This window comes from Periophthalmus magnuspinnatus, chromosome 24, assembly GCF_009829125.3.
Source record: "Periophthalmus magnuspinnatus isolate fPerMag1 chromosome 24, fPerMag1.2.pri, whole genome shotgun sequence".
NCBI classification, from domain to species: domain Eukaryota; kingdom Metazoa; phylum Chordata; class Actinopteri; order Gobiiformes; family Gobiidae; genus Periophthalmus; species Periophthalmus magnuspinnatus.
Genome location: NC_047149.1, coordinates 2309055 through 2335387, shown reverse-complemented (window position 1 = coordinate 2335387; position 26333 = coordinate 2309055). Strand labels below are relative to the sequence as shown.

Below are 26333 nucleotides of genomic sequence, written 5' to 3'. Positions count from 1 at the left end.
TTTATTCCCGATTTGGTCTAATACATATTTGTAACCGGATGTGAATTTAGACATTGCCTCACGTGACCCAAGAGGGAGGGACTGCAAATGAGGAATACTGAATTATGAGAGTAATATAGACCTGGTATAGACCTGGTTTAGTCCTGGTTTAGTCCTGGTTTAGTCCTGGTTTAGTCCTGGTTTAGTCCTGGTTTAGTCCTGCTCTAAACCTGGTTTAGTACTGGTTTAGTTCTGATAGATAGCTTTTCTGAATGTACTGACCGAGAAGATTTGGTTTACCTCATGTTACCCATGATGGAGGGACTATAGCACCAATAAAGACTAAAAGAGAAAATTGAAGTTAAAAACATAACAGGGGCAGACCTGGACTAAACCCAAGTACAAAAACACATTCAGAATCTAATGACCTTCAAGGAGTTTGTTGAGTTTGTAAAATATTTTTTTATTTTTTTTTTAAAACATGAATTGATGAAATATCCAGGAGCAACAGGTCGAGTCAGTGCATGCTTATTATTATTTTACATTTTATGAATCCGGTTCACATCTGAGCTGCCTGCAGGAGGATGTGAGTCCAGACATTACCCCACATGATCTGAGAAGGAGGGACTGCAGCCCGATATCAACAAACAAACATAAGCAAGTTAAAGTAACGATGTTAAAAAATAACTAAAGGATCCGGTTTAGTCCAGGTTTAGTCCAGGTTTAGATCTGGTTTAGACTCCTACATAGTTTTAACCGGATGTAAATTCAAACTTTACCCCACATGACCCCGAGAGGGAGAGACTGCAGCCCGATATGAACAAAAAGCACTTCGAGTCCTGATTTAGCCTAGGTTCAGTCCTGGTTTAAATCTGGTTCAGTCCTGGTTTAGCCCTGGTTTAGTCCTGGTTCAGTCCTGGTTTCGCCCTGGTTTAGTCCTGGTTAACATCTGGTTTAGACTCCTACATCGTTATAACCGGGTTTAAGTTCAGACTTAACCTCACATGACCCAAGAAGGACTGCAGCATCAATATCAACAAAAAGCACTTCGAGTGCTGGTTCAGTCCTGGTTTAGATCTGGTTCAGTCCTGGTTTAGCCCTGGTTTAGCCCTGGTTTAGCCCTGGTTTAGCCCTGGTTTAGCCCTGGTTTAGCCCTGGTTTAGTCCTGGTTCAGTCCTGGTTTAGCTCTGGTTTAGTCCTGGTTAACATCTGGTTTAAACTCCTACATCGTTATAACCGGGTTTGAGTTCAGACTTTACCTCACATGACCCAAGAAGGACTGCAGCATCAATATCAACAAAAAGCACTTCGAGTCCTGGTTCAGTCCTGATTTAGATCTGGTTTAGTCCTAGTTTAGATCTGGTTTAGTCCTAGTTTAGATCTGGTTTAGCCTCCTACAGACTTCTAACCGGATATGATTTCAGACTGTAACTCACGTGACCTAAAAGGGACTACAGCACAGATATTAACAAACAGAAAAATCTGAGCAGATTAAAGTAATGTTATAATATATAGTACACTGTGAGCAAATACTTGGTTTAGTCCTGGTTTAGTCCCGGTTTAGTTCTGGTTTAGCCTCCTAAATAGCCAGATGTGAGTTCTGCCTTTACCTCACGTGACCTGAGAGGGAGGTACTGCAGCCTGAATATCAACAAACACAGAAATACAGAATCATAACAATATCAAAATCCTTATTAGGTCTTGTTTTAGCCCTGGTTGTGAAAATGCATTACAAATGACCACTAAGCTTACGTTCAAATGGTACATACTAAAAAAAAACACTAGATGCTTAAGTGTCACTGAGGCTAAAACATCATTATCACAAACAATACGACAGCTCCTGTTAGCTCAGTACATTTAGATACAAGCTCATGTGATTCACACTTTACCTCACATGACCCAAGAGGGGCTGCGGCATTCATATCAACAAAAAGCACAACACTTCGAGTCCTGGTTTAGTCCTGTTTTAGTTCTGGTTTAGTCCTGGTTTAGATCAGGTTTAGACTCCTACATAGTTATAACCGGATGTGAGTTCAGACTTTACCTCATGTGACCCAAAAAGGACTGCTGCACTGATATCAAGAAACAGAAATGTGAGGTAAAAGTAATGTTCATGTATGGTACAGCGTGAGCAAAGACCTGGTTTAGTGCTGGTTTAGTCCTGGTTTAGTCCTGGTTTAGTCCGGGTTTAGTCCTGATTTAGTCCTGGTTTAGTTCGGGTTTAGTCCTGATTTAGTCCTGGTTTAGTCCATTACAGACTAACCGGATGTGAGTTCAGACTTTACCCCACGTGACCTGAGAGGGAGGGACTGCAGCCCGAATATCAACAAAAAGCTAAAGATTTTGATACAGTCCTGGTTTAGTCCATTACAGACTAACAGGATGTGAGTTCAAACTTTACCCCACGTGACCTGAGAGGGAGGGACTGCAGCCCAAATATCATCTAAAAGCTAAAGATTTTGATACAGTCCTAGTTTAGTCCTGGTTTAGTTCTGGATTTAGTCCTGGTTTAGTTCTGGTTTTAGTCCTGGTTTAGTCCTGGTTTATTCCTGGTTCAGTCCTGGATTAGTCCTGATTTAGTCTTAGTTTAGTCCTGCTTTAGTCCTGATTTAATCCTGATTTAGTCCTGGTTTAGTCCTGGTTTAGTCTGTATAACTTCGTTAAGACATGATTTAGGTTTTGTCCAATTTCTATTTTATTACGTTATTTGTAAAGAATTTAACTCAAAGACGTTAACTTTGTGCTAATCTACAAAAACAAAATCCTTAAATGTCCGATGCTTAAATCCTTACAGTGGATAATCCGGGTCACATCAGTCCACAGACTCACACTAAAGCTGTTCGTTTACCTCATGAGAGCAGCAAAATATCAACAAAAAACAAATACAGCCATGTTATATAAGAGTAAGACTCAGAGGTATCTTTATTTAATCCTGCTTCAGCCCTGGTTTAGTCTGGGTTTAGTCCTGGTTTAGACCTGGTTTAGTCCTGGTTTAGTGCTGGTAAAGTCCTGGTATTGTCCTGGTTTAGTCTTGCTCTGTATTTCTATCCTATTCTAAATATTTCTGATTGTTTTTCTCCCAAATATAATGTCCCCATTGAACAAAGTCAACATGAGGGCAGTATAAAGACGAGAAGAGGTCTATGTTTAGTTACAGTTCAGTGAAAGTCAAATAAATAAGAGGGTCGTGACCTTTGCACAGTGCTACTCAAGTGGTCAAATGAGAACTAACAGGAATTAACCAGGGCCAGGACTGAACCAGGACTATACCAGAACTGAACCAGGACTAAACAAGGACTGAAGGAGGACTAAACCAGGACTAAGCCAGGACTGAACCAGGACTAAACCAGGATTGAACCAGGACTAAACAAGGACTGAACCAGGACTAAACCAGGACTGAACCAGGACTGAACCAGGACTAAACAAGGACTGAACCAGGACTATAGCAGGACTGAACCAGGACTAAACCAGGACTGAACCAGGGCTGAACCAGGACTAAACAAGGACTGAACCAGGACTGAAACAGGACTGAACCAGGACTGAAACAGGACTGAACCAGGACTGAAGCAACACTACACAAGGACTGAACCAGGACTAAACCAGGACTAAACCAGGACTGAACAGGACTAAACCAGGACTGAGCCAGGACTAAACCTTGACTGAGCCAGGACTAAACCAGGACTGAACCAGGACTAAACAAGGACTAAACAAGGACTGAACCAGAACTAAACCAGGACTGAACCAGGACTAAACAAGGACTGAAACCAAGACTAAACCAGGACTGAACCAGGACTAAACAAGGACTGAAACCAAGACTAAACCAGGACTGAAACTGATTTAAAAATAAGACAATATATAATAGTGGCAGTGATGGTTCAGTTTCATTTTTAATTTGTCCAATTGTATTTATTTGTAAGTATCGTTATCATTAGTTTGATGCATGCACATTTGCACATGCACATTCAAGAGACCAACCCTCTTCTATCTTTTCTCATCATAAATAGCTGGTTTAAATATTCATCAACCTGTTTAAAACCCTCTATGTTCAAATAAATATGAATCTATTTTGTTGCATTTTAACAAAATAGATTAAATAAACATTAACCCTTTGTATTTCCTCCCCGTATTGTGACCAAACCTGAGTGCTTGCGTTTGTCTCTTTTGTCCACCACGGGTCTCCGTAGCAGCGCTGGAGTAAACCCAGTGAACCCAGTGCTGTTGTGGACTGGAAATGTGACTGGCTTAGGGGGGAGTGGGAGGGTGGGTGTGGCCACAGTGGGAGAGTGGGTGTGGTTTGATGGCTGCACGTGTCCGCTGTTTACAATCTGCTCTGCTCCCTGCACCAGCCAGCCCCACCAGAGGCTCCAACGCGGCTAAAATACAGAAAATCACACAGAGGAGAGGTCCAAAAGAGGGTTAAAGGGTTAATGTACAAGATGGTGCAAAATTAACTGCCTACCGCAAACATAATAAAAAATATATAATAATCATTATTGGTATTTTTAGACAGATTTGAACTGCTTCTGGTTGGATTGGCTCCAAAATGTTGCACAGTAGAGTCCACACATGGCCATCTACCACATTTTAATCACCAAATTGTAAATGGGTTTTTAACACAAAACAACTGTCCAATAATCATGTCATTGCATTGCATGAAATCATGAAAAGATCTTTCACTACTGACAGTGCTACATCCAAGTTATTGATCCATTCTATCAATTAATAGGCTAAGTACACATTCTACACTGGCAGCACTTCCATTCAAACTCAAAATCTGATTATAACTATATGTTGAGGTTATTAAAATGATGTAATCAGCACAATCTAACATGAGGAATTCAACCTGATAATGGATCCCCCAGATTACTCACTCTTGATTTTGTGGTTATTATGTTATTTAAAGCAGACCTATTCTGCAAAATCAAATTAAGCAAATTATATTTAGGGTCATTTGTGCATGTTTGAGTAGTCTTTAATGGCTTATTTTCAAGACGCCTTACTGGCGATAAACCCCTTGTTTCTTTTATTAAGTCATTTTAGATGAATATTGCAATTTAATATGTCTAAATTATAACATATTGATCCATGCGTGTCATAGATTATAACTATAGAGCAGACACAAGCACAATAGGTCTTCTTTATATAATCTCAAAGGTCCAGAAATCAAATAATACTCATGTGGGTGCATGTAAACATAGCCACTGTTTCACGTGTTTTACAGAATAACAATTTGAATATTTCAACTAAAATTACTGCTAAATTGGCCTATGCAGAGTAACTGGAGTGTCCTATAGTCAGGGCGTAGTAAACATTAAAGTGGGCAGCATTTACTGTCCAGGCTGCAGTCCTGCTCCAGACACTGTTGTTCAATGATTGTGTCTGCTGTTTTTTCCTTTTTTCTCCCTCTGCAGTGGCCTGTCTCACACTCATCTGTGTCCTAGTGTATTCACATAAATCCTGTGCAGGATATTGACTTGTTTTCCTGGCATTCACTGAAACAAAGAAGCACAATACATCAGCATTATAAAGATAAACATGAACCAGAATGCGCATTACATTTTAACGACACGCATTTATCGTTTTGTGGTTTTAATGTGTAGTTATAAACTGGTTATTAGACAAGTTCTAATCATGTTATGACTGTTATTTTTGCTTTTATATGTGCTCTCTTAGCAAAATTTGTGCCTAATTAAATAAAATGGCGCATTATAATTCAGTTATGTCTATTGTGTGTGTTAGTTTAACCATGTTTAAAAAAATGTTTATCTGTTTTCACTTCTAGTCCTGGAAAATTCTTTGTTGCTAGGGTATTTTGGTGATCTGATAACTTTCTCAAACATAACACGTTTTGTATCACTGGGATCACGTTTTCCTGAAAATATAATATGTAAAATGATGTATTTAGTTATAGTTATGTATATTAGCTATTGTATTGGTTATTAGCCAAGATGCACTGATGGCTTTGCGCTAGCGTCCTATCTGCTAACACAAGGTATATGTCTATAAATAGGAAAAATTAGCTTTTATTATTTTCTGACCTTTATCGTCTCCTCCTAGTATATAAAATGTAATATATATTTAATTATAATATAGTTTTTTGTCATGTTTTGATGCAGTTTGTACGATATTTCTATAAGTTTTGAAACGGTTGTTGCTAGCCTAACGTCTGTTTTGACTCCTAACGGCTCATTCTTTGTTACTGTGTGAACGTGGTGTTTTCCAGGACTCTTTTCGCAGTAACCGTGCAGTTTGCCCCTCTTTTCGGGACTTTTTCCCTGTATTTTTCGCCTTTCTCCGGAGCTCCGCAGTCGCCGCCCGGCCTTCCCCCCCAACCTTTCCCCCAGTTCGAGTGCACTGTGTCGGGTTCACCGGGTTTACTCTGACACCGCTGACTCCCGAGCCCGCCCCTCCGCAGCCACGCACCCCGCCTCGGCCAATCACAGCGCGCCCACGTACTGATCACGCAGCTCCGCGCCGCTGATTGGCCGGGCCCCGCTACACCTATACCGCGGATTGGCTGGTTGTTACCACCCGCCAGACTCGCTGTGAATTTTGTTTCCCTTCGTTTTTCTGATTATTTTTTTTAATTTTCCGTGTCGGAGCTCTCAGCTGAAACGGGGGCAGGGAACGGGTCCGCACAGCCGCCTCCCGAAGCTTTCACGTGGGTTTGGATTCGCTTTGTGGCCGCTGAAGCCTCCAGCCCGGCCCGCGCTCGTCCCGGTCCACCTCCACCTCAGTTTCCCACAGTTTCACCTGGGTTTACCCCGAGGAGAGCACTCTTCCCACGGACTCCAGACTTGGACCCCTCCTGCCAGGTCAGTCTGCGCTTCCTTCCCATCCTAAAAGCACCTGTTCCGGCGTTTCTGAGCAACTTTCCCCGGTGTTTGTGCTTGTTTGCAGCGCTCCCTCCGCCGCTGTGTGCCGTAGTTATTTAAATAATTTTGGGGAGGTTTATATGAGGACACGCTCTGGTTTGGCTCCGTACAGTCGCTCTAATGACTGCAGTGAGCGGAGTCTGCGCTCATTCTGCGCTGGACAATCTGGGACAATGTGGACATGCAAACGACCTTAAGAGCTGCTAATCACATTTAATTAACACAACAAAACTAACTTTATAAAACGAGCAGACGAGGTAAGTGAGGCAGGTTTTGGGCTTTGATTTAGTGTCTGATGAAATAGAATAGACAGACTTAACATCTTAAAACAACTTTAAAAACATTGTAGCGCAATGTGGGCTACGCTGAGTGATAATTGTGCATAAAATGCGTTATATTTGATACATGTGTGGACCATTTAAGGGAAGACAAAGATGAAAATAGCACAACAACAGTGACAGCTGGGTCAAATGTGGTTTGATTTGCTTTGACTTTACAAAACTAAAATTGAAATTTTGAGTTTTGTTGTCAGAAAATGTTCTTCTTCAGGGGTGGTATTGTTCAAGTGAATAGAAGACTTGGGAAACTGTACTGTAAAGAGTGATAATTAAACTAATAAGGGAGCTAGGAAACGAGGGAGGATCCTAGTGTTTTGTAGTCTAAGAAAACAAAGGAGACAAGAAGGAGAGAGATTAGTTAAGGGTGCAAAGAGGGAGGGAGGGTTAGGTGCATTCTTGGACAATCATGAAGATTGTGGTGTTAGGATTTTTGAAGACAAGACTGTACTACAAAGTGAATTTGATTGATAATAGAAATATGCAAAGTAAGGAGGGAGGATTCAAGGACACAAGTTAGGAAGGAAGGAAGGAAGCAAAGTTAACAAAAGATGATAATGCGAAAGTCTGGAATTTGATGAGTGGGCACATGCACGGAGTTGGGATCAAAAATGGAAAAAAAAGAGGAATTACTGAGAAGAAAATGTGGTTTACTGAGGAATTTGACATAAGGACAATAAGGCTACAGTGTCATATGTGGATAAAAACGGAGGGATAGCAGAATGGTGTAGGACAGATGAGGACACTGCAAGTGTTTGAGCAAACATCTAAAATAAGAAATGGAGTAGGAAGTGAAGAGGGAAGATTTAAGGAGACCAGACAAAAGAGCTGGGTCTAGTCCTGGTTTAGTCCTCATTTTACTCACAACATTAAAACCAATTAGAGGAGAAACAAAAACTTTTCCAATTTTTTTTAAAATCGTGGTTTAGTCCTAGCTTTAGACCTGGTTTAGTTCTCAGATCTGTTGTGGTGTGTTGTCATGCTCAGAGGGACGCATTGGAAAAGCTTTGTCCTTGGTTTATCTCAATTGAAAAACGTTTTTTTTCTTCGCGCCAAAAATTCAACAGGTTGGAGTCGAGGCAACAATAGAATCTGCAACTTGGAGTTTGATACTAGAAATATAATCAGTTACTGTAGACTACAAGTAATTTATGGTCTACTCCTGGTCTACTCCTGGTCTACTCCTGGTCTGCCCCTGTTCTGCTCCTAGTCTACTCCTGGTCTACCCCTAGTCTACTTCTGGTCTACTTTTGGTGTACTCCTGGCCTACTCTTGGTCTACCCCTAGTCTACTCCTAGTCTACTCCTAGTCTACTTCTGGTCTACTCCTGGTTTGGAGTCCTGGTCTGGAGTCCTGGTTTAGTGGTCTACTCTTGTCTGTCTATTTTTGTTTCTTTTCTTTTTTTTCTATTGAAAAGTTGACTATTGTGTAGTCAAGTTTGAGTCGTTTTTGAGTCCTGGTTGAGTCCTCCAGCAGTCTATAGTGTAAGCCTATAGTGAAGTACACCGTGTTCCCTGCATAGAGCTTCACTGTTGCACCTCTGAATGAAGAGAGCAGCCGGCTCAGACCCAGGACTCAACCAGGACTCAACCAGGACTCAACACCAGGGTCTAAGCACCAGGGTCCCAAATATGGCACCCACATTTCAACAGATTGCAAAAATCATCTCCTAGTTTGAGAAATAGGTCTTCAACTAATAATTATTGTTGACTAGTTAGCAATGATTTTCGAAGAGAAGGCCGGTTATTTGCTGTAACTTGAGATGTTTTAAATCCATTTTAAGTAGATAAAGATACAAATATGCTTGCTGAAGGCCTCTAGAGAGAGATTTATGCGAAAACTATTATTATTGCCAAAAAAGACAAATAGTTTATTCACATAACTAGTATTCAGATCTTTATTGATTATTGTAACAACCCTGTTTGTGCAAAGCATGACTGGTCATGCTGGTCCAGTACTGTTTTTTAATCCTTGTTAAATCATTTTTAGTCATGGTTTGGTTTAGTCCCTGGTCTAGTCCTGGTTTGGTCCCTTGCTTAGTCCTGAGCTAGTCCTGGTCCAGTCCCGGTCAGGTCCTGATTTAGTCCTTAGTTTAGTCCTGGTATAGTCCTGGTATAGTCCTGGTATAGTCCTGGTTTAGTCCTGGTTTAGTCCTGGTTTATTCCTGGTTTAGTCCTGGATTAGTAGTTGTATAGTTCAGGTTTAGTCCTTGTTTAGTCCCAGTTTTGTCACAGTTTAATCTCAGTTTAATCCTTGGTCTGGTTCCAGTTTAGTCCTGGTTTAGTCTTTGGTCAGGTCCTGATTTAGTCCTTAGTGTAATCCTGGTATAGTTCAGGCTGATTTAGTCCTGCTTTAGTCCTGGTCCAGTCCTGATTTAGTCCTGGTTTAGTCCCGGTTTAGTCCTTGGTCTGGTCCAGTCTCTTTGTGAATCCTCAGCTGCCTCCGTGTGTTTTTATTTTTTTGCTCTTGGACCAATGAGAGCACGATGACATCATCTGTTTCCGCAGCGTTCACTGCCCAAGAGTCAAACACGTTTCACAGATTTTCACTTCAATTCGACATTTTCTTTCACAATTGATCAACACTAAACCTGAATCTTTGAGAGCAGTGTCTTATTATTATTATCATTATGTCTGTAGATGTTTTATAAAAGATTCTCTGTTCTGTTGTTCTGTACAGTCATGAATACACTAAGGCCACATTTAGCTCTAGTCTCAGTTTAGTCCTGGTTAAATCCTAGTCTAGACCTGATTTTTGGCCTGGTTTAATCTAAAGTGATTAGTTCAGCTGGTTGAAACATTTGCTCTCTAACCAGAGGTTTGATGGTTCAATCCCAGATATCAGCTGTGCTGTTGTTATGTCCTTGGGCAAGACACTTCCCAAGTCTTGTCTCTGATTGTGGGATTGTAGGATGGTCCAAAAATGCTTTTTTTTTTTTTTTGGTGATATCCAATAATATCCATAGAATAACATCCATAATATGTAACTCTTTTGCCAAAAAATAGTCAAAGAAAAGCATGTCTTTTTTTTTTTTTTTTTTTTTTTTCTGTTTTTATTGCACATACTCTTGTTTGGCCTGGAGGAGGGCCTCTTCCTACTTGTTTCAATGGAGATGTTGTTCCTTTGGTTATAATATTCCACAGTTTGGCATTAAACTCGTCTGTCCATGGGGAATGTTATGAAGTATGGTTTTAACTTTCTGTTTCCATGGAATCATGCTGGTGAAGTGCCACCTCCAAAAAGGTCACATGTTTTATCATTAAATTATAATAAAGTTAAAAAAGTGACTTTTCACTAAACAATAAAATGTAACAAAATGTATGTAATTTTCCATTTAAGTTGAACCTGTGTGACCCCTCTCTCTCTTCGCAGGTTGGACCAGGTCTTTAAGGTCTAGACATGGACTGGAGGCCGTACCCTGACCTGGAGGCGGCCGAGGTCCTGGTCAGCATGAGCTCCTGGGGTCAAAGTTCACATAAGCTCCGCCCCCTGACCCCGACATGTGACTCGTGCGACTCACTCCACCTGGAGCCAAGCGGCGAACACCGCGACCTGGTGGCCCTCTCCTCCCTGGTACAACTCTTGACAAGTTTAGACCAGGATTAGTCCCTGGTGTAGGCTCTGGTTCAGCCCTGGTTTAGGCTCTGTTTTAATCCTTAGTTTTGTCCTGGTTCAGTACTTATTTAAAGTGCCTGGTTTAGTCCTGTAGTCCTTGGGTCAGTCTTGGGTTTAATCCCATTCATTGTTCTGGTTTAGTCCTGGTTCAGTCCTGCTTCAGTTCTGCTTTAGCCCTGGTTTAGTCCTCATTTAGTCCTGACTCTTTTTTCTCTTTCTCTTCAGTGCATGACTCCTCCTCACAGTCCGAGCTTCGCTGAGACTTCAACCACACCTGTTCTCACCTGCTCTCCCCCTAAACCCCTGCTGCCCCGCCCACTCTTCACCACAGAAACCACCACTTCCTGCTCACTTCCTGTTTACGCAGACGTGGCCCCTCCCACTCTGAGTCGCGCCATGGCAACCAGCGTGATCCGTCACACAGCCGACACAAATTTCCTGCCGAAAAACGTTCTGGAAAGCTCCAATGTCCTGATAACTCCGCCCACTCTGCTGCCACAAAGTGCTCCAAACGTCACTCCTGAACCACAAGAAAACCATACCCCCAGTACGCAAGATGCACCCATTTTAACCCCTGAGCCCCCAACGCTGCAACTAAGCGCTCCCACCATACCCCAACCAGCCGCCATCTTGCAAAATTCTGCTCCGATCTTGTCCATGGAAGCTCTAATTGAAAGCAGTACTACGAGTCAGCTGAATAGCACTCCCAGTGTGCAGAGTGCGGCTACAAATCCGGCGCCGAACGCTCCAGTCCTGTTCCAGAACGTTCTGCAGTCTCTTCCTAGCTCCAGCACTTTGCCAAATAGTGCTCCCATTGTTGCCCCAGTCTCCTCCAGTCTGCCAAATAACGCTCCCGACAACAACAACAACAGTGCACTTCCCACAGACTCTGCCTCCCACACGGCCGAATGCCCAACTGCAGAGCCGGTATCGTGCTCCCCAGCCCTGCCCCCTCATGTAGTCCCACCCCCTACGACAGCCCCACCCTCTCCTCTGCTGTGCCAAGTCATTCCGGTCAGTGGGAGGTCAGGAGTCATCTCGGCCATAGTTCAAGGGTCACCGAAGCAGATCCTGGTCAGCTCTGGAGTGCCTCAGGGAGCCGTGATGCTGGTCGTGCCCCAAACACAGGTGGGCTTATAATCCTGGTTCATTCCCTGGTTTAGTCCTGGTTTAGTTAATGGTTTAGTTTTGGTCTGACCCTGGTTCAGTCCCTGGTTCAGTCCCGCTTCAGTCCCTTGTTCAGTCCCTTGTTCAGTCCCTTGTTCAGTCCTGCTTCAGTCCTGCTTCAGTCCTGCTTCAGTCCTGCTTCAGTCCCGCTTCAGTCCCGCTTCAGTCCCTTGTTCAGTCCCTGGTTCAGTCCTTATATTTTCTTTGAACAGGTTGGCTCTCGGGGAAATGCGGTAGTAACCAAGCTCCTCCCACTGGCTCCGGCACCGGTGTACGTCGCCACGGGAACGGGCCCAGGAAATGGCATCTCCACGGTAACGCCAGCGGTGGAGTTCTCGCGGCGACGGAACTACGTGTGCTCCTTCCCTGGCTGCAAGAAAACCTACTTCAAGAGCTCACACCTGAAAGCACATCTGAGGACGCACACAGGTGAGGTCTAGGCCTGGTTTAGCCCTGGCGTAATCCTAATTTAGTCCTGTTGTAGTCCTGGTCTAGTCCTGGTCTAGTTTTGGTCTAGTTCTGGCCTGGTCCTGGATAATCCTGGTTCATCCCCGGTTTAGTCTTGGCCCAGTTGTGAATTGGTTTAGTCCTGCTTGAGTCCTGGTGTAGGTCCTGGTTTAGTTCTGCCTTAACCAGGACTACACCAGAGACTAAACCAGGACTAAACCTTGGTTTAGCCCTTGTGTAGTCCTGGCTCAGTTCTGGTGTAGGTCCTGCTTTAGTCTTGGTTTCGTCCTGGTTTATTCCTAGTTTAGTTCTGGCTCAGTCTTGATTTTGTGCAGTTTTATTAGTCCCGTTTTTAGTCCTGATGTATCTAACCCTCTGTTCTTTGTCTTTAGGGGAGAAGCCGTTCAGCTGTGCGTGGGAGGGCTGTGATAAGAAGTTTGCTCGCTCGGATGAACTGTCGCGCCATCGTCGCACTCACACAGGAGAGAAAAAGTTCGCCTGCTCTGTGTGCGAGCGCCGCTTCATGCGCAGTGATCACCTGACCAAGCACGCACGCCGCCACATGACCGCCAAGCGATCATCATGGGCAACCGGCGCCATTGGCCAATCACAGCGTGCTGGCCTCACAAAGACCAACTGAATCTAACGCTCCGGGACCACTCTGAAGTCCGGGCATTCCGCTCGAGTCGCATAGGAAAGACTGTATCCGTGGGTTTCAGTTTCAGTTATAGGTGCCATTTTGAGTACAGGTGACTGTTCAGAAGATAGAATATTTTGTTTTCGATTGCTCATTGCTATGGCGACGGTCCTAACTTTCAGTCTGAAACCCATGGATAGAAAACAACTCTTAGCCCCTGTATAAAATAATAATATAATGTTTAATATTGCACCTTAGAAATTAAATGGGCATTGCGTAACTTTTCTGATGGAGGGTTGGCCACTTGCTCATCTCCATGGGGATGTTGACACTTTATCTGCAGTGTTCCACAGTATGGTATATCCATCTCCATGAAGATGAACATGTGATGCCATACAGCTAAGTTATAGTTCAGATCGGTGGAGAGGCGACCCCGTTTGCATATTTTTTAAAGGTATATATGGGCAATAAAAACATGTGCAATTGAATAAAGGAAATTGGATCAGTTTAATGCCATACTGTTAAAATTTCCAGGCAAATATATAACATTTCCATTGACATAAGCTGGTAACGCTCAATCAGAAAAGTTACGCAGTGCAGTGCAGAGAGATTGGACTTTGGAAAATGGGGACACAATATTGTAACTTACGGTTAAACTATGACCTTTAACCCTCGAGCGTAGCGCCTGGGATTTAGCGAGTCCCGAGCACTCAGGACGGTTTCCAGCCAGTTCAGCCTTTTCTTACAACACAACAGAGGAACCGTGAGGCTGCGACTGCATTTAAGATGTGAAAAAAACATTTACAGAAACGTTTTAGTCCAGGAGAGAGGAGCAAAGAGGATCTAATGCACTTTTAGAACAAATGCTCTGCGTTCCCACATTCAGAATCCTTCTACTTTAACCTGAACTGACACAGGTCAGAATTCTCAGGTGGAGTCTCTGTGTAACTGTCAGATACAGATGTGTTGACCTTGTTCATGGTTAATATCTCTGTAATCTTTGGACCTATCCACATGAAACAAAAACTGAAACAAAGATCAACATCTTCTCTGTGACCATGAGCGAAATGCTAACTTTTTTCACAATAGCTTCAGAAAGTGGTGCCATTTTTCAACCCCAAAGACATGATTGTAGTCATATTAATCTTATAGCTTGAAGTCCTTTCAACTGGCAAGTTTGTGTAGCTGATCCCAAACTAATGAGGAGGTTTAACATTTGTGGGTCAGACGCTTGGACATTTCTTTTAAAAACAGTGACTTGTCCATAAAATTATATAGACTCCACCCTCCATCTGAAACTATGACATTATCATAGAACGTGAATGCAACCTGTATTTTCACAAAACTAGTCCTGGTTTAGTGTTGGTATATATTTTTGTTTACACACATCAAAGCCTCAAACTAGCACAATAAACCATCCTTTATTGTTAAAGGTCCTATATTACACAAAATGAACTCTTATAAGCCTTGTTTTAATGCTGTTACCTCCTCAAAAACAGTGGAGCACTTCCTGTATTACCACATGACAGAACTCAGCCTAAATCTGCAGGGTTTGTGTGTTAAATGTGTGGATGAAACAAAACACAACTCCAGGTCTGTTTGTGACGAGGAAACTACATTAGAACATAGATTAGAAAATAGTGTCATATAGGACCTTTAATTGAAGTTGAAAAGTTTCTTTAGTCTACAAGTGCAAATATGGCTCTATCATAATTCAAATTTCATTATTATTATCTAAACGCAGTCGCAGCCTCTTTCCGCTCAACTCAGGATCTTGTTATTTTTGCCACAAGCATTTTTCTGTTACTCTGAGGAGGAAGGAGACAACATGGCTGCTACTACTAAAACTACAACACACATACCTGACAATGCACTGGATTTTTTAAATAAACAACAGATATTTCCGCTGTTTTTGTACTTTTCTGTATAATAAAAAAAAAATCATGTTTACTCCATTTTGTACAGGTTAGAAACGTATGCACTCTTTTTTAAGTTTTGCCAAAGCTTTTATTAATATTGTTCATTTCTGTTGGTCTGTTTTGTGTAAATATTTGTATATAGATGTATCTATTTGAATGTTAAGTGTACCGCATTATGGTCGTATTCCTCACTGTGAGACTACCTATTGTAATTATGACTATTTAAAAACAGAGAGCATTTGTTGAGCTGTTTTTTTTTTCCATTGGCCCATAGTGTAGCCAGGACATGAAAATACCTCATGATATTAAATGTTTATCATCTTATAATATGGTAATAAAGCATTTCAGAACATTTGCCTGTAAACGTCAGTTAAGATTAAGGCTCTTTTTACAAATAAAATATAAAGTTAAAATGTGTTGTGGTTATTTACTATGAGTATGTACAACTTAAAAGAGTCCATATTATTTACTCTAAGTTATAATGCTGTTTCCTCTTCACAAACAGACCTGGAGTTGTGTTTTGAACAACAACTGGACACAAAAATAAAATGACTGGGTCTATGATGCACTTAAGAATGGCTCTCCCAATATACCAGGTCCAAACCAGATTTAAATTCAGACTTGGATGTCACACTTTTGTCCTAGTTCTGTGGCAGAGCCAAGTTTAACCCTCTTTACTGTCCTGTGATGTTTCATAAGCAACAGAAACCTGGTTTAGTTCTAGTTCAATTCTGTTTCAGTGCTGGTTCAGTCCTGGCTTAGTGCTAGTTTAGGTCCTGATTGAGGTCCTGGTTCAGTCCTGGTTCAGTCCCGAGCGCTCTGGTTCTTCCTCTCTTGAATATGGGTCACATTCTGCGGTGTAAGGCCGTAAACACGTCTCTCAAATCGGGTTAACTCTTAAGTAAAGCCGCGACAGGTCTCTGGAAGTCTCTGCGGCTCTACGCGGTTACACAAGCCGCTCTGTGCGCTCCATGCCCCGGCCTCTCTGCCCGCGGCGCCCGGTAACAGCGCTCTGCCAATCACAGAGCAACTCCCGGTGGGCGTGACCAATCATAGCCTCGGATTCTGTGACGCCACAACCCTCAATGTTCTGCCACACTGACCGACATTCAGACCAAGCCCGGACTGAAACAGGACTGAACTGGGACTGAAACGGGACTGAAACAGGACTGAAACAGGACTGAACCGGGACTGAACCGGGATTGAAACAGGACTGAACCGGGACAGAAACAGGACTGAACCGAGATTGAAACAGGACTGAAACAGGACTCAACCGGTACTGAAACAGGACTGAAACAGGACTGAAACAAGACTGAAACAGGACTGAACCGGTACTGAAACAGGACTGAAACAAGACTGAAACAGGACTGAAACAGGACTGAACCGGTACTGAAACAGGACTGAAACAAGACTGAAACAGGACTGAAACAGGACTGAACCGGGACTGAAGAAGGCCTAAAGCAGGACTGTACCAAGACTAAAACGGGATTAAAACAGAAACTAAATCGGGGCTAAACCAGGTTTAAAGCAGGATTAAACCATGACTAAAACAGGACAAACTTTCGTGGCTCGTGCCATAGACAAGGCGGTCTGCAGAGACACCATGTGGACAACAGGGGAACAGCAGGTTTTTCTACATACGTGGAAAACTCAAACATCACATTTTACAGTGAAAAGGTGTAAAAAATTAAAAAGAGCTTTACTTTATGATCGTATTGCACATTCATGAGCACTTCTTTGCTCCCTCAGACCTTTAAGTAATGTATCTGTGAAAAACACGCGGAAAAAACTGCATTAAACTGAAGTCACGTGAATATTGTGGGCGCATGCGCATGCTCACACCCGGAAGTCGGGGGAACCTACTTATCATTTGAGTGAGGTCTGGGTCAAAACTAGTTTGTAAAAATGTGCAAAAGGCGCACACTGAGAGCTCTAGTGCAGGAGCGGCTGACTGCGGCTGCGGAGGAGATCTTTGCGCTGTTTGAGAGGACGATAGCGGAGTATGAGGAGGAACTGCGCCGCTCCAAAGAGGAGAACCAGAGGAGCCTGAGAGGCCCGCTGCAGACCGCAGACCGGGACAAGCAGCTCGTGAAGCCAGCACCAGATAGGTTCCACAGTGCAGCTTTAAATCCAGGTAGGACTTTTTCGTGGCCAGTTCGTGCACAGGTGTGTGTCGCACCTTTGTTTAGCTGCTAATGGAGCTACGGCTGTCTCCTGTCGAGTTGTGACTCGGACTGATCATATTTACTTTATCACGGACAAAAGAAAAGACTCATTATTTAGAACATGTGAATTTTAAGAAGAGCTTTGTACTCTCTGAACAGCAGCAAGTACAAGGTCAAACACAGCTCCCAGTGTCTCCCATAGATTTGGTTAAGATTCTGGTGGCACAAATTATTTTTATTTGAATAATTTCACTATATATGTATTTTATTGCTTATATTTAATGTTTAAGCATAATTTCTTTCGTCTTTTCATAAGTTTATGATAATACAATAAGTAACCAAGTCTAATTTTGTTATTGCAATGTATAGTCCAGGTAATTTAGATTCTGAGGGCCATTATAATCTGCTGTATTATTGAAAAACACTGGCTCCTCATTCCCACACTCTCCTGCAGGTGACCAGATGCCCTGGCTGAGTCCTGGTCTGAAGCAGGAATCCCCAGAGACTCCACAAGTGAAAGAGGAGCCAGAGGAGCCAAGGGTCAAACAGGAGGAAGAGCAGCAGCCAGTGTAGCTCCACCATTTAAACTCATCGAATACTGTGTCACTCACACTGCACATTTCACTGACTCCACATCTGTGCATGATTTTACAGGCCTGTCCCCGAGTCCAGCATTGTGTGTGTGAAGACAGAAGAGTCCTCATTGCTTCAACAAAGACAAACTGAGCCCAACGAAGAGGAGACACAGAGAGGAGACATCAGTGCAGGGACCACAACTGCTGTGGACACTGGAGACATCTCAGGAACAGCTGTAAGGACTGAAAATGACAAACACCAGTGTCCCTTTTGTACCAAGAGTTTTGGGCATCGACTGTTTTTAGAGAGACACATTAGAGTTCATACTGGAGAGAGACCTTACAGCTGTCCAGTCTGTGAAAAAACATTTGCCCAAAAGATAAATGTACGATCACATATGAAAATACACTCAGGAGAGAAACCATTCAGCTGTTCAGTGTGTGAGAAAACATTTACTCAAAAGACACACCTTACGTCACACATTAGGACTCACACAGGGGAGAGGCCTTACAGCTGTACAGTCTGTAATAAGGGCTTTGCTCTGAAAGGAGGGCTGCACACACATATGAGAACGCACACAGGTGAAAAACCCTACAGCTGTTCAGTGTGTATGAAAACATTCTCCCACAGGACGACACTAGTGTCACACAGAAGAGTTCACACGGGAGAGAGACCCTTCAACTGTCCAGTCTGTAACAAAGGCTTTGCGGAGAGCTCCAATCTCACGAGACACATCACGACTCACTCAGAAGAGAGACCATTCAGCTGTTCAGTCTGCCGTAAAACATTTGCCAGTAAGAGAATCCTCAGAGTCCATGGAAAAACTCATTCAAGTGAAAAGGCTCATACAAGAACTCATGCCAATGAGAAACTGTTCAGCTTTACAGAGCAGGACTGATGTGTGACCTGGTTTACAGTTAATATCTCTGTAATTACTGGACCTATCCGCATGAAACAAAAACTGCCACAAAGCTAATTATCAAGTGTAAAAGTGTATTAATCCAGAAGTAGACATTTTTAATGCCTTTTTAAACAGATTTATTATTTTTTTATTTTGAGTCTGTGCCAAGAGAATACGACAGAAAAGCACAATTCTGTAAACTTATGAACCCACCTCCATTATAACAGTTTCCTAATTTGTGTGTGCTTATGTTTGATGTAATAATGTCCATCGCTCAAGATAAAAATAAACTGTCCGCATCAATGCAGAATAATACTTTTGTTTTTAAAAATCCTATATTACACAACATTGACTCTCATGAGCTTTAAGCCATGTTATAATGCTCTTACCTTTTCAAAAACAGACCTGGAGTTGTGTTTTGTTTCGTTCACACATGTTTGAGTAACACCTTATTATTAGTCTGTCTACATCTCCAAAGCTCAAAATGTTCTGTTCCCACCTTGTGATGTCATGATGTTAACAGCTGTTTTTAGCCTGAACTGATTTATTCTACTGGAACAGGTCTAAACTCTCAGGTAGAGTTCTCTGTGTAACTGTTGGATTAAAGATGTGTTGACCTTTGACCTTGTTTATGGTTAATCTTGCTGTAATTACTGGGCCTATCCATATGAAACAAAAACTGGCACAAAGTTTAATGTCTTCTCGATCAGTGTAAATAAATAAAAGTCAAATGTTTTGTTTTTAAGCCATAATAACACGTTATAGTTATAAGGGATATAACTTGTCCATAGAGCAACATGACTCCAGACATCATCCAATTACAACATGATTTTCCGTATTAAATGTTGTACTTTGTGTTCTATTCCATGTGTGTTATATGTGTGTAATCCTCAGTGTGCAGTAGGTTCATAGTGGTCCATGGGTGTATACTAGTCTATGTGTCTTATACTTGTGAAACATATATTCAAAAAACATCATTATAAACATATTCAGGAAAGGTTCATTTCTGTCCTGTCAATGGGACTGTTTAAGCATCCTGTTCAAATAAGTTTTTAGTTTTGATACCACTTTTAGTAATGATTAGTATCTGATTTTCGATACTTTTGACAACACTAGTACTGACATCATCCAATTCTCTAGCATAAATGAAATGTATTTCCCTTTTGTTTATTTACACTGACAGAGGAGACGTTCAACTTTCTTTATTTATGTTTCATATGGTAAACTGGTTGTTTAATCTGGTGGCTAAAACCTGTTGTAAATGTAAATAATCAAATCAAGAAGCATTTAAAAAAAAAAGAAATATATTAATGACATCAAACTACAGGGAGAATCCTATCTAAACGTTCAGCAAAATTTACACAAGAAACACATTTTTTCCAATATATTAACATTGTTTCAATAAAATAGATGTGTTTTCTTATATTTTTTATTTGTCAGATAATAATTTTTGTGTACAGTAGCAAAGTTTTAGCCCATGGTATAACATGGTTGCTAGGTAACAGTTATGAAATTGTCTACTGTGAGGTCATAACTTCCAACCAGGAAGTAATATATGAAACCTAAAAAAGTACTTAATTGGGATTTTTTTTAAATAATACTTACTATTTTTAGTAATATCTTAAATCTTAAGTGTGTTTTAGTAAAATGAGTAGTCCAACCTGTCATAGGCACTTTAAAGGCTTTCTCACAGAGTGAAGAGCTGAATGTTTTTTCCTCTGTGAATTCTCATGTGGCTTTTCAGTGAACTGTTTTGGCTAAATCATCTCTCACAAACTGTTCAGCTGTAAGGTCTCTCTCCAGTGTGAGCCCTTCTGTGTCGTCCACAGACTGTGTAAAGAAGTGGACTAAGTGAGTGTGACGTCACCCACAGCGTTCGGCTCCAGTCAAATCAAGCAACCAAAGAGCCAATCTGGAGCGAGTCTGTTGAAGGTAACGCCCTCACTGATTTGGCAGGAAGAGGGTGCTTAGCAACACTGTCAATCAAACCTGTTGTGCTAGTGGAACCTAGTGCCACCTCGAGAAAGAAGGAGAAACATTTTAAGACCAAAATGTGACCAAAGTTACAAAGAGAAAAATCATGTTTTTTCAATAGAAAGTGAAAGGGGCAGACCTGTGAATCATGTGCAGTCAGTGACAGGACACGCTGGAGGGACTATGTCTCTTGGCTGGCCTGGGAACGCCTTGGGATCCCACTGGAGGAGCTGGAGAACGTGTCTGGGGTGAGGGAAGTCTAGGAGTCCCTGCTTAGACTGAGGCTCCTGCGACCCGGCCCTGGATAAGAGGAAGAAAATGGAGTGCTCAGCCATCCTGCAGAGGAAACTCATTTCGGCTGCTTGTATCCGCGATCTTGTCTTTTCGGTCATTACCCAGAGCTCATGACCATAGGTGAGGGAAGGAACATAGATTGACCGGTAAATTGAGAGCTTTGCTTTCGACTCAGTTCCTTCTTGACCACAACAGTCTGATGAACTGCATCACTGCGGACGCTGCACCATCCGCCTGTCAAACTCAAGCTCCATCCTTCCCTCACTTGTGAACAAGACCCCGAGATACTTGAACTCCTCCACTTGAGGCAGAGACTCACCACCCACCTGGAGAGGGCAAGCCTCCTTTTTCCGGTCAAGACCCATGGCCTCAGATTTGGAGGAGTTGATTCTCATCCCAGCTACTTCACATTCGGCTGCAAACCGCCCCAGTGTCTGCTGCGGGTCCTGGCTCAATAAAGCCATCAGGACAACATCATCTGCAAACAGCAGAGATGAGATCCTGTTGTTCCTGAACCGGACCCCCTCCAGCCCCTGACTGCGCCTAAAAATTCAGTTTTTTATCTATGTTATAATGCTGTTTCCTCATCACAATTATCTTACAGAAAGAGTATTAACGATGTAAAATGTACAAATAACATTTTTATTCTGATACTTTTTCATTCCACCTCTTTTGAATGTGAAATCCCCCAGTGCTTCCCAGAGGTAACAGTGAGCCTGTGGTGGCACTTTCATTTTCAGACTGAACAGGGTCTGAACTCAGACCAAAATAACGTTGAAATTAAATGAGCCTAAACCAGGAACAAGTAAGCCCAGATTTAAACTAATTCCAAACCAGGACTCAGCTTGGGCTAACACAGGACTGAACCAGAACAGGCTCTCAGTGTGCGCCTTTTGCACATTTTTACAAACTTTGGCTTTAGCTCAGGCCACAAACTGCGCTGTTTGTGGAGGTCAGGTGACACTTTTCTATAGTCAGAGGCTGTATGTTAAAAAGCACAGGTTTAATGACGGTTTTAAACGACTTAAAAGACTTCGCGTGTTAGTGTTGCGTCTGTGGTCAGTCAGAGAGTTCCGCAAGAGCCTGTTTTGATGCGTTTGTAAGTTTCTTTGGTTTGGTAACACTTTTCTCAGCCGTTTTCTTCTTTGGATTTCCCGCTGTCAAACCCGGATGTGACGTACTTTACGTCAGTTCTGATTGGCTGTCTGTCCTCTACCAGTTAAATCCCCACGAACCACAATATTCTGTTAAAAACTCCAGATAAATGCGTCTTTTCGTTTGACATTTGAGTGCGATGCGGCCAGAGCCGTATCTGTTGATGTTATTGTAAAATAAAGTGATTCTAAGATATCCCTTATTAGTTTTTGAGCCGTTTCCCTCCGCACTTTCATAAGCCCCGCACTAAACGTGAGCTCTGATTGGCTGCGTGAGATTGGCTTTACGTTCCAGCGCCAAGATTTCAATAAAAAGCGAGCGGACAAGTGGCGCTTCAGTCTCTCTTGGTCTTCTCCTCTGTCCGCTCCTTTAGCTTTACTTTAGCGCTTTTAGTTCCCGCTTTTATTTCCCACTTTTATTTATTATATTTATTGTTTCGTGGCGTTTTAACTGAACCGCAGAGATGCTGTCCGCGCGCTCTCCTCTGTCTGTGAAGAATGAAAACGCTGTGAGCAGCAAAATGAGCTCCTTGAACCTGGACAAAGAGAACACGGTAAGAACAAGCCCTGTGTTTCAGTGGAAGCAGCTGTAAATGTGGGATAGTTAATTTAGAAATCAGTCACTATGTGATTTTGAGCCCGGTTTCGTGTTGAATCTTGCAGCCTCCCAGCCTGAACAGCACCCGAATCTTGGCTTCGAAAACTGCTCGGAAAATCTTCTCTGACTCCACGGTAAGCGCTGCAAAAGAGGCTTAAACCGGCCGAGTGAGCCATCTCTGCGCCACACCCGCACTTTGGGAGGAAAAGTGTTTCATTTGCGCTAAAAGGCGGAGTTTGTGCAACTGTAGCGCCCAAAGTGAAGCATTTCTGGCGCCAACAGCTGATCACCAGAGGAAAGTTACTGACAGAATCTGTGGTTTATCCGCAGTGAAATACGACCGGCATCATTCACAGTGATCACATTTAAACCATTTTACAACAAACCAGAGCTTTTGGTTGAACGTTGAGTCTTTACTTTAGCTACAAACGATTAGACTCTTTACTTGGTCATTAAAACGGCCACAAGAATCAACTTAACGAGACACTAATTAAGATAAGACATTTGGTTCATTGTGAATATTTTGTTTTCAGAAAGTAGAAAGCACTGATGTCCCTCTCAGATGGAACAAAGCCAGTGTTCATGCATCAGCTTTACATTTAACTGTTCCCATCTCAGTTAAATATCAGGGAAATGGGATGTTATTTATGCTAAAGTGCCCATTTAGTCATTTATATAGAATTGAAGTAAATGCATATTTTGTTCCTCTGCTAAAAGTATCGTCATTCTAAGAGTAACTGTTCTGTTTCAGCCAAAGTCGGGGCACAAGTCTATGTCTCAGGAGGAGCCTCTGCTGAAGGAGAACCCACGGCGCTTTGTCATCTTCCCCATTCAATACCACGACATTTGGACCATGTACAAGAAGGCCGAGGCCTCCTTCTGGACGGCAGAGGAGGTACTACCAATACTACTACTGCATACTGCTATTTTTAAATACTATATCTAAGTACTGCATCTACTATTCCTGCCGTTGCCTTTTAAGGTATCAGATTCATGACCGAGATGAAATGTTGACCCACATTTGGTCCTGACCCAGTTCTGGGTCCAAACGGGTCCTGTCTCTGTAGTCCCCTGAGCTCAGACCTGAGTCCTGATCTTGTGAGGTTCTGGTCTTTTTCAGGTGGACCTGTCCAAAGACCTGCAGCACTGGGAGTCTCTGAAGGACGACGAGAGGTTCTTCATTTCTCATGTTTTGGCCTTTTTCGCCGCCAGCGACGGCATCGTCAACGAGAACCTGGTCAGTGCCCACACTGTGCACTTTAGACACTTTATACTGTCAGAGCAGGACTGTGATGATGCACCCGGTCCAGTCCCAGGACTAACCGCTCCTTGTATCCAGGTGGAGCGCTTCATGCAAGAGGTGCAGGTAACGGAGGCGCGCTGCTTCTATGGATTCCAGATCGCAATGGAGAACATCCACTCTGAGATGTACAGCCTGCTCATCGACACCTATATCAAGGACTCTCAAGAGAGGTGAGTTCCCCCCCGTCCCCACCTCCAACACTGTGCCCTGATGTCTAACTGTCCTGTGTGTCCTCTGCTCAGAGAGTACCTGTTCAACGCCATCGAGACTCTGCCCTGCGTCAAGAAGAAGGCCGACTGGGCTATTAACTGGATCGGCAACACGAACGCCACCTACGGTAGGTCCCAGAACTGCACCAGCTCTGTGGGTCCCGGTTTGGACCTGTCTGTTTAGGGGAGCATGTGCTTTAGTCCTGGTTTAAATCTCTCTATTCAGGGGAGCGTGTGGTGGCCTTTGCTGCTGTGGAGGGGATCTTCTTCTCTGGATCGTTCGCCGCCATTTTCTGGCTGAAGAAACGAGGCCTGATGCCCGGACTGACTTTCTCCAACGAACTTATCAGCCGCGACGAGGTACTTTTACTGTACCAGTGTACCGTAATCCCTCCTGTTGCTTGGTTAACCCTGTAGTATGACACTGAATCCTGATTGGCTGATCCTGTAGTATAAAGCTGATTGGTCGACTCTCTCTGTGTCCAGGGTCTTCACTGTGACTTTGCCTGCCTCATGTTCAAACATCTGGAGAACAAGCCCAGCTCCTCCACCGTGGAATGCATCATCAGGGACGCTGTCTCCATCGAACAGGTACTATACATTTTAAATGTTGGTTTAGATCACTATTTGAATAAGACTGCACATGTTAATGAACAGCAGTGCTGTAAACCTGTTTCACCGGTTCTTCCACTGGGAGGTCAAATCGGAGTACAAAACACACAAGGTCACACATAACATTCCAGTCACATACAGACAAATGCAGGTGTAACACTGTTTAATCTATCACTGCTATGAGCTCGTCCCTCGGACGACCCTCACGCTCTTCTGGAAACTCTGGACTGGGCTCTGAGCTTGTGTTGTAATTCTCAGGAGTTCCTGACGGAAGCGCTGCCCGTGAAGCTGATCGGGATGAACTGTGAGCTCATGAAGCAGTACATCGAGTTTGTGGCCGACCGACTTCTGCTCGAGCTCGGCTTCAGCAAGGTACGACTGAGGTTAGGGAGGACTGTAGTACTTGTATGTCAGGTGCGTTGGTAAGCTGCAGAGGGGTACAGACCTCAGTCGTAGTAACAATAGTAATACTTGTATTTGCTGTAGAAGTATTTTCTGTAGTGTTGGTGCAGTGATGAGCTGCGCAGGGGTACGGACCTCAGCTGATTATGGGAGCTGAGTCTGTGGTTTCAGAGACTCGGGTCACTGACGCCACAGATGAGGAGTACGCACCACTGAGCACCAGAAGGGGGAGACATGTAGTATAATGTATATGCAGTATTGTACAAAGTGTGGTTATAGTCCTGTTTTCATGTGTATCCGTGTGTACTGCGTAGTATTTGGTGCATGTAGTATAAAGTGTGTGTGTGTGTATACTGTATAAATTATAGTGGGTAACAGTACTGTTTGTTTTTTTTCAGTTGTACCGATCAGAGAACCCGTTTGACTTTATGGAGAACATCTCTCTGGAGGGAAAAACCAACTTCTTTGAGAAGAGAGTGGGAGAGTATCAGAGGATGGGCGTCATGTCCGGGACCAGCGACAACACCTTCAGACTGGATGCAGACTTCTGAGCAGCCAGGGTCAGTCTGTCTGACTCGCAGACAGCCAGGCGGCGTACTTTGTCTAACCTCACTGCAGCCAATCAAAAACCTCAAACTTTCTGAGACAATTCATATCGACTTTCTGAAGAACTGGACTTTTCCCGTTCACTGAAAATCTTTGTGGGGAAAAAAACCCATTAACACTTACACCTGTGGTGGCTGCATCCCTGTGAGGTCGGTGGTTCTGATGTATCCTTCTGCCAGCGTGTCCTTGGGCAAGACTCATCCCCTTCTGCGCCTGATGTTTGTGTTGTATGACCGTGAGCTGGTGTCTGGACCTCCTGTAGAGACTCATTTTGTGTATACATTTTATGATTTTAGTGTTTTTATTGTACAGAATTTTGGTTTGTAATAAAATGTAAATGCACTTCCTGTGGTCTTTGGATGTCATTTTAAATGCGCTCATCCCATTAACACAAGGCTGGTGTCTGCTTTAAAGCGCCTATGACAGATTAGATTACTTATTTTACTACATACTTAAGGTGAGTATGTTTAAGATTTTATTAAAAATTGTTTTTAAAATTCCACTTGGACTTTTTTTGGGGGGGTTTCCAATTTTACTTTCTGGTTTGAAATCATCACACTAGGGT

At 42.9% G+C, this 26333-nt stretch overlaps 3 protein-coding genes and 1 non-coding gene across 5 annotated transcripts; all 4 read left to right on the top strand.

The window, feature by feature from the left end:
- The first annotated feature begins 6505 nt into the window (after window positions 1–6505).
- LOC117393171 (Krueppel-like factor 11) lies at window positions 6506–15382 on the top strand. The gene is made up of 5 exons (XM_033991364.2): window positions 6506–6794; window positions 10562–10762; window positions 11030–11932; window positions 12184–12400; window positions 12811–15382. Exons 2-5 carry the CDS (start codon window positions 10589–10591, stop codon window positions 13056–13058), a joined length of 1542 nt encoding a protein of 513 aa, XP_033847255.1. The 5' UTR covers window positions 6506–6794; window positions 10562–10588; the 3' UTR covers window positions 13059–15382.
- A 1395-nt stretch (window positions 15383–16777) lies between these two features.
- Window positions 16778–19238, top strand: LOC117392730 (gastrula zinc finger protein XlCGF52.1-like). 2 transcript variants are annotated; one of them, XM_055232250.1, is made up of 3 exons: window positions 16778–17108; window positions 17594–17708; window positions 17794–19238. In XM_055232250.1, the coding sequence occupies exons 1-3, from the start codon at window positions 16880–16882 to the stop codon at window positions 18611–18613; spliced, it is 1164 nt and encodes a 387-aa protein (XP_055088225.1). In that variant the 5' UTR covers window positions 16778–16879; the 3' UTR covers window positions 18614–19238. The 2 variants fall into 2 exon arrangements, with proteins under 2 accessions (XP_055088225.1, XP_055088226.1); XM_055232251.1 differs by having other exon boundaries at window positions 17594–19238.
- Window positions 19239–22375: 3137 nt separating this feature from the next.
- LOC117392728 (ribonucleoside-diphosphate reductase subunit M2) lies at window positions 22376–26116 on the top strand. The gene is made up of 10 exons (XM_033990859.2): window positions 22376–22592; window positions 22702–22770; window positions 23388–23531; window positions 23757–23873; window positions 23976–24109; window positions 24182–24276; window positions 24375–24508; window positions 24635–24739; window positions 25019–25132; window positions 25561–26116. The coding sequence occupies exons 1-10, from the start codon at window positions 22503–22505 to the stop codon at window positions 25711–25713; spliced, it is 1155 nt and encodes a 384-aa protein (XP_033846750.1). The 5' UTR covers window positions 22376–22502; the 3' UTR covers window positions 25714–26116.
- On the top strand, window positions 25266–25383 carry LOC117393307 (small nucleolar RNA SNORD94). Its single transcript, XR_004543146.1, has one exon. It is a non-coding gene; the product is annotated as a small nucleolar RNA SNORD94 (small nucleolar RNA).
- Window positions 26117–26333: the final 217 nt, after the last annotated feature.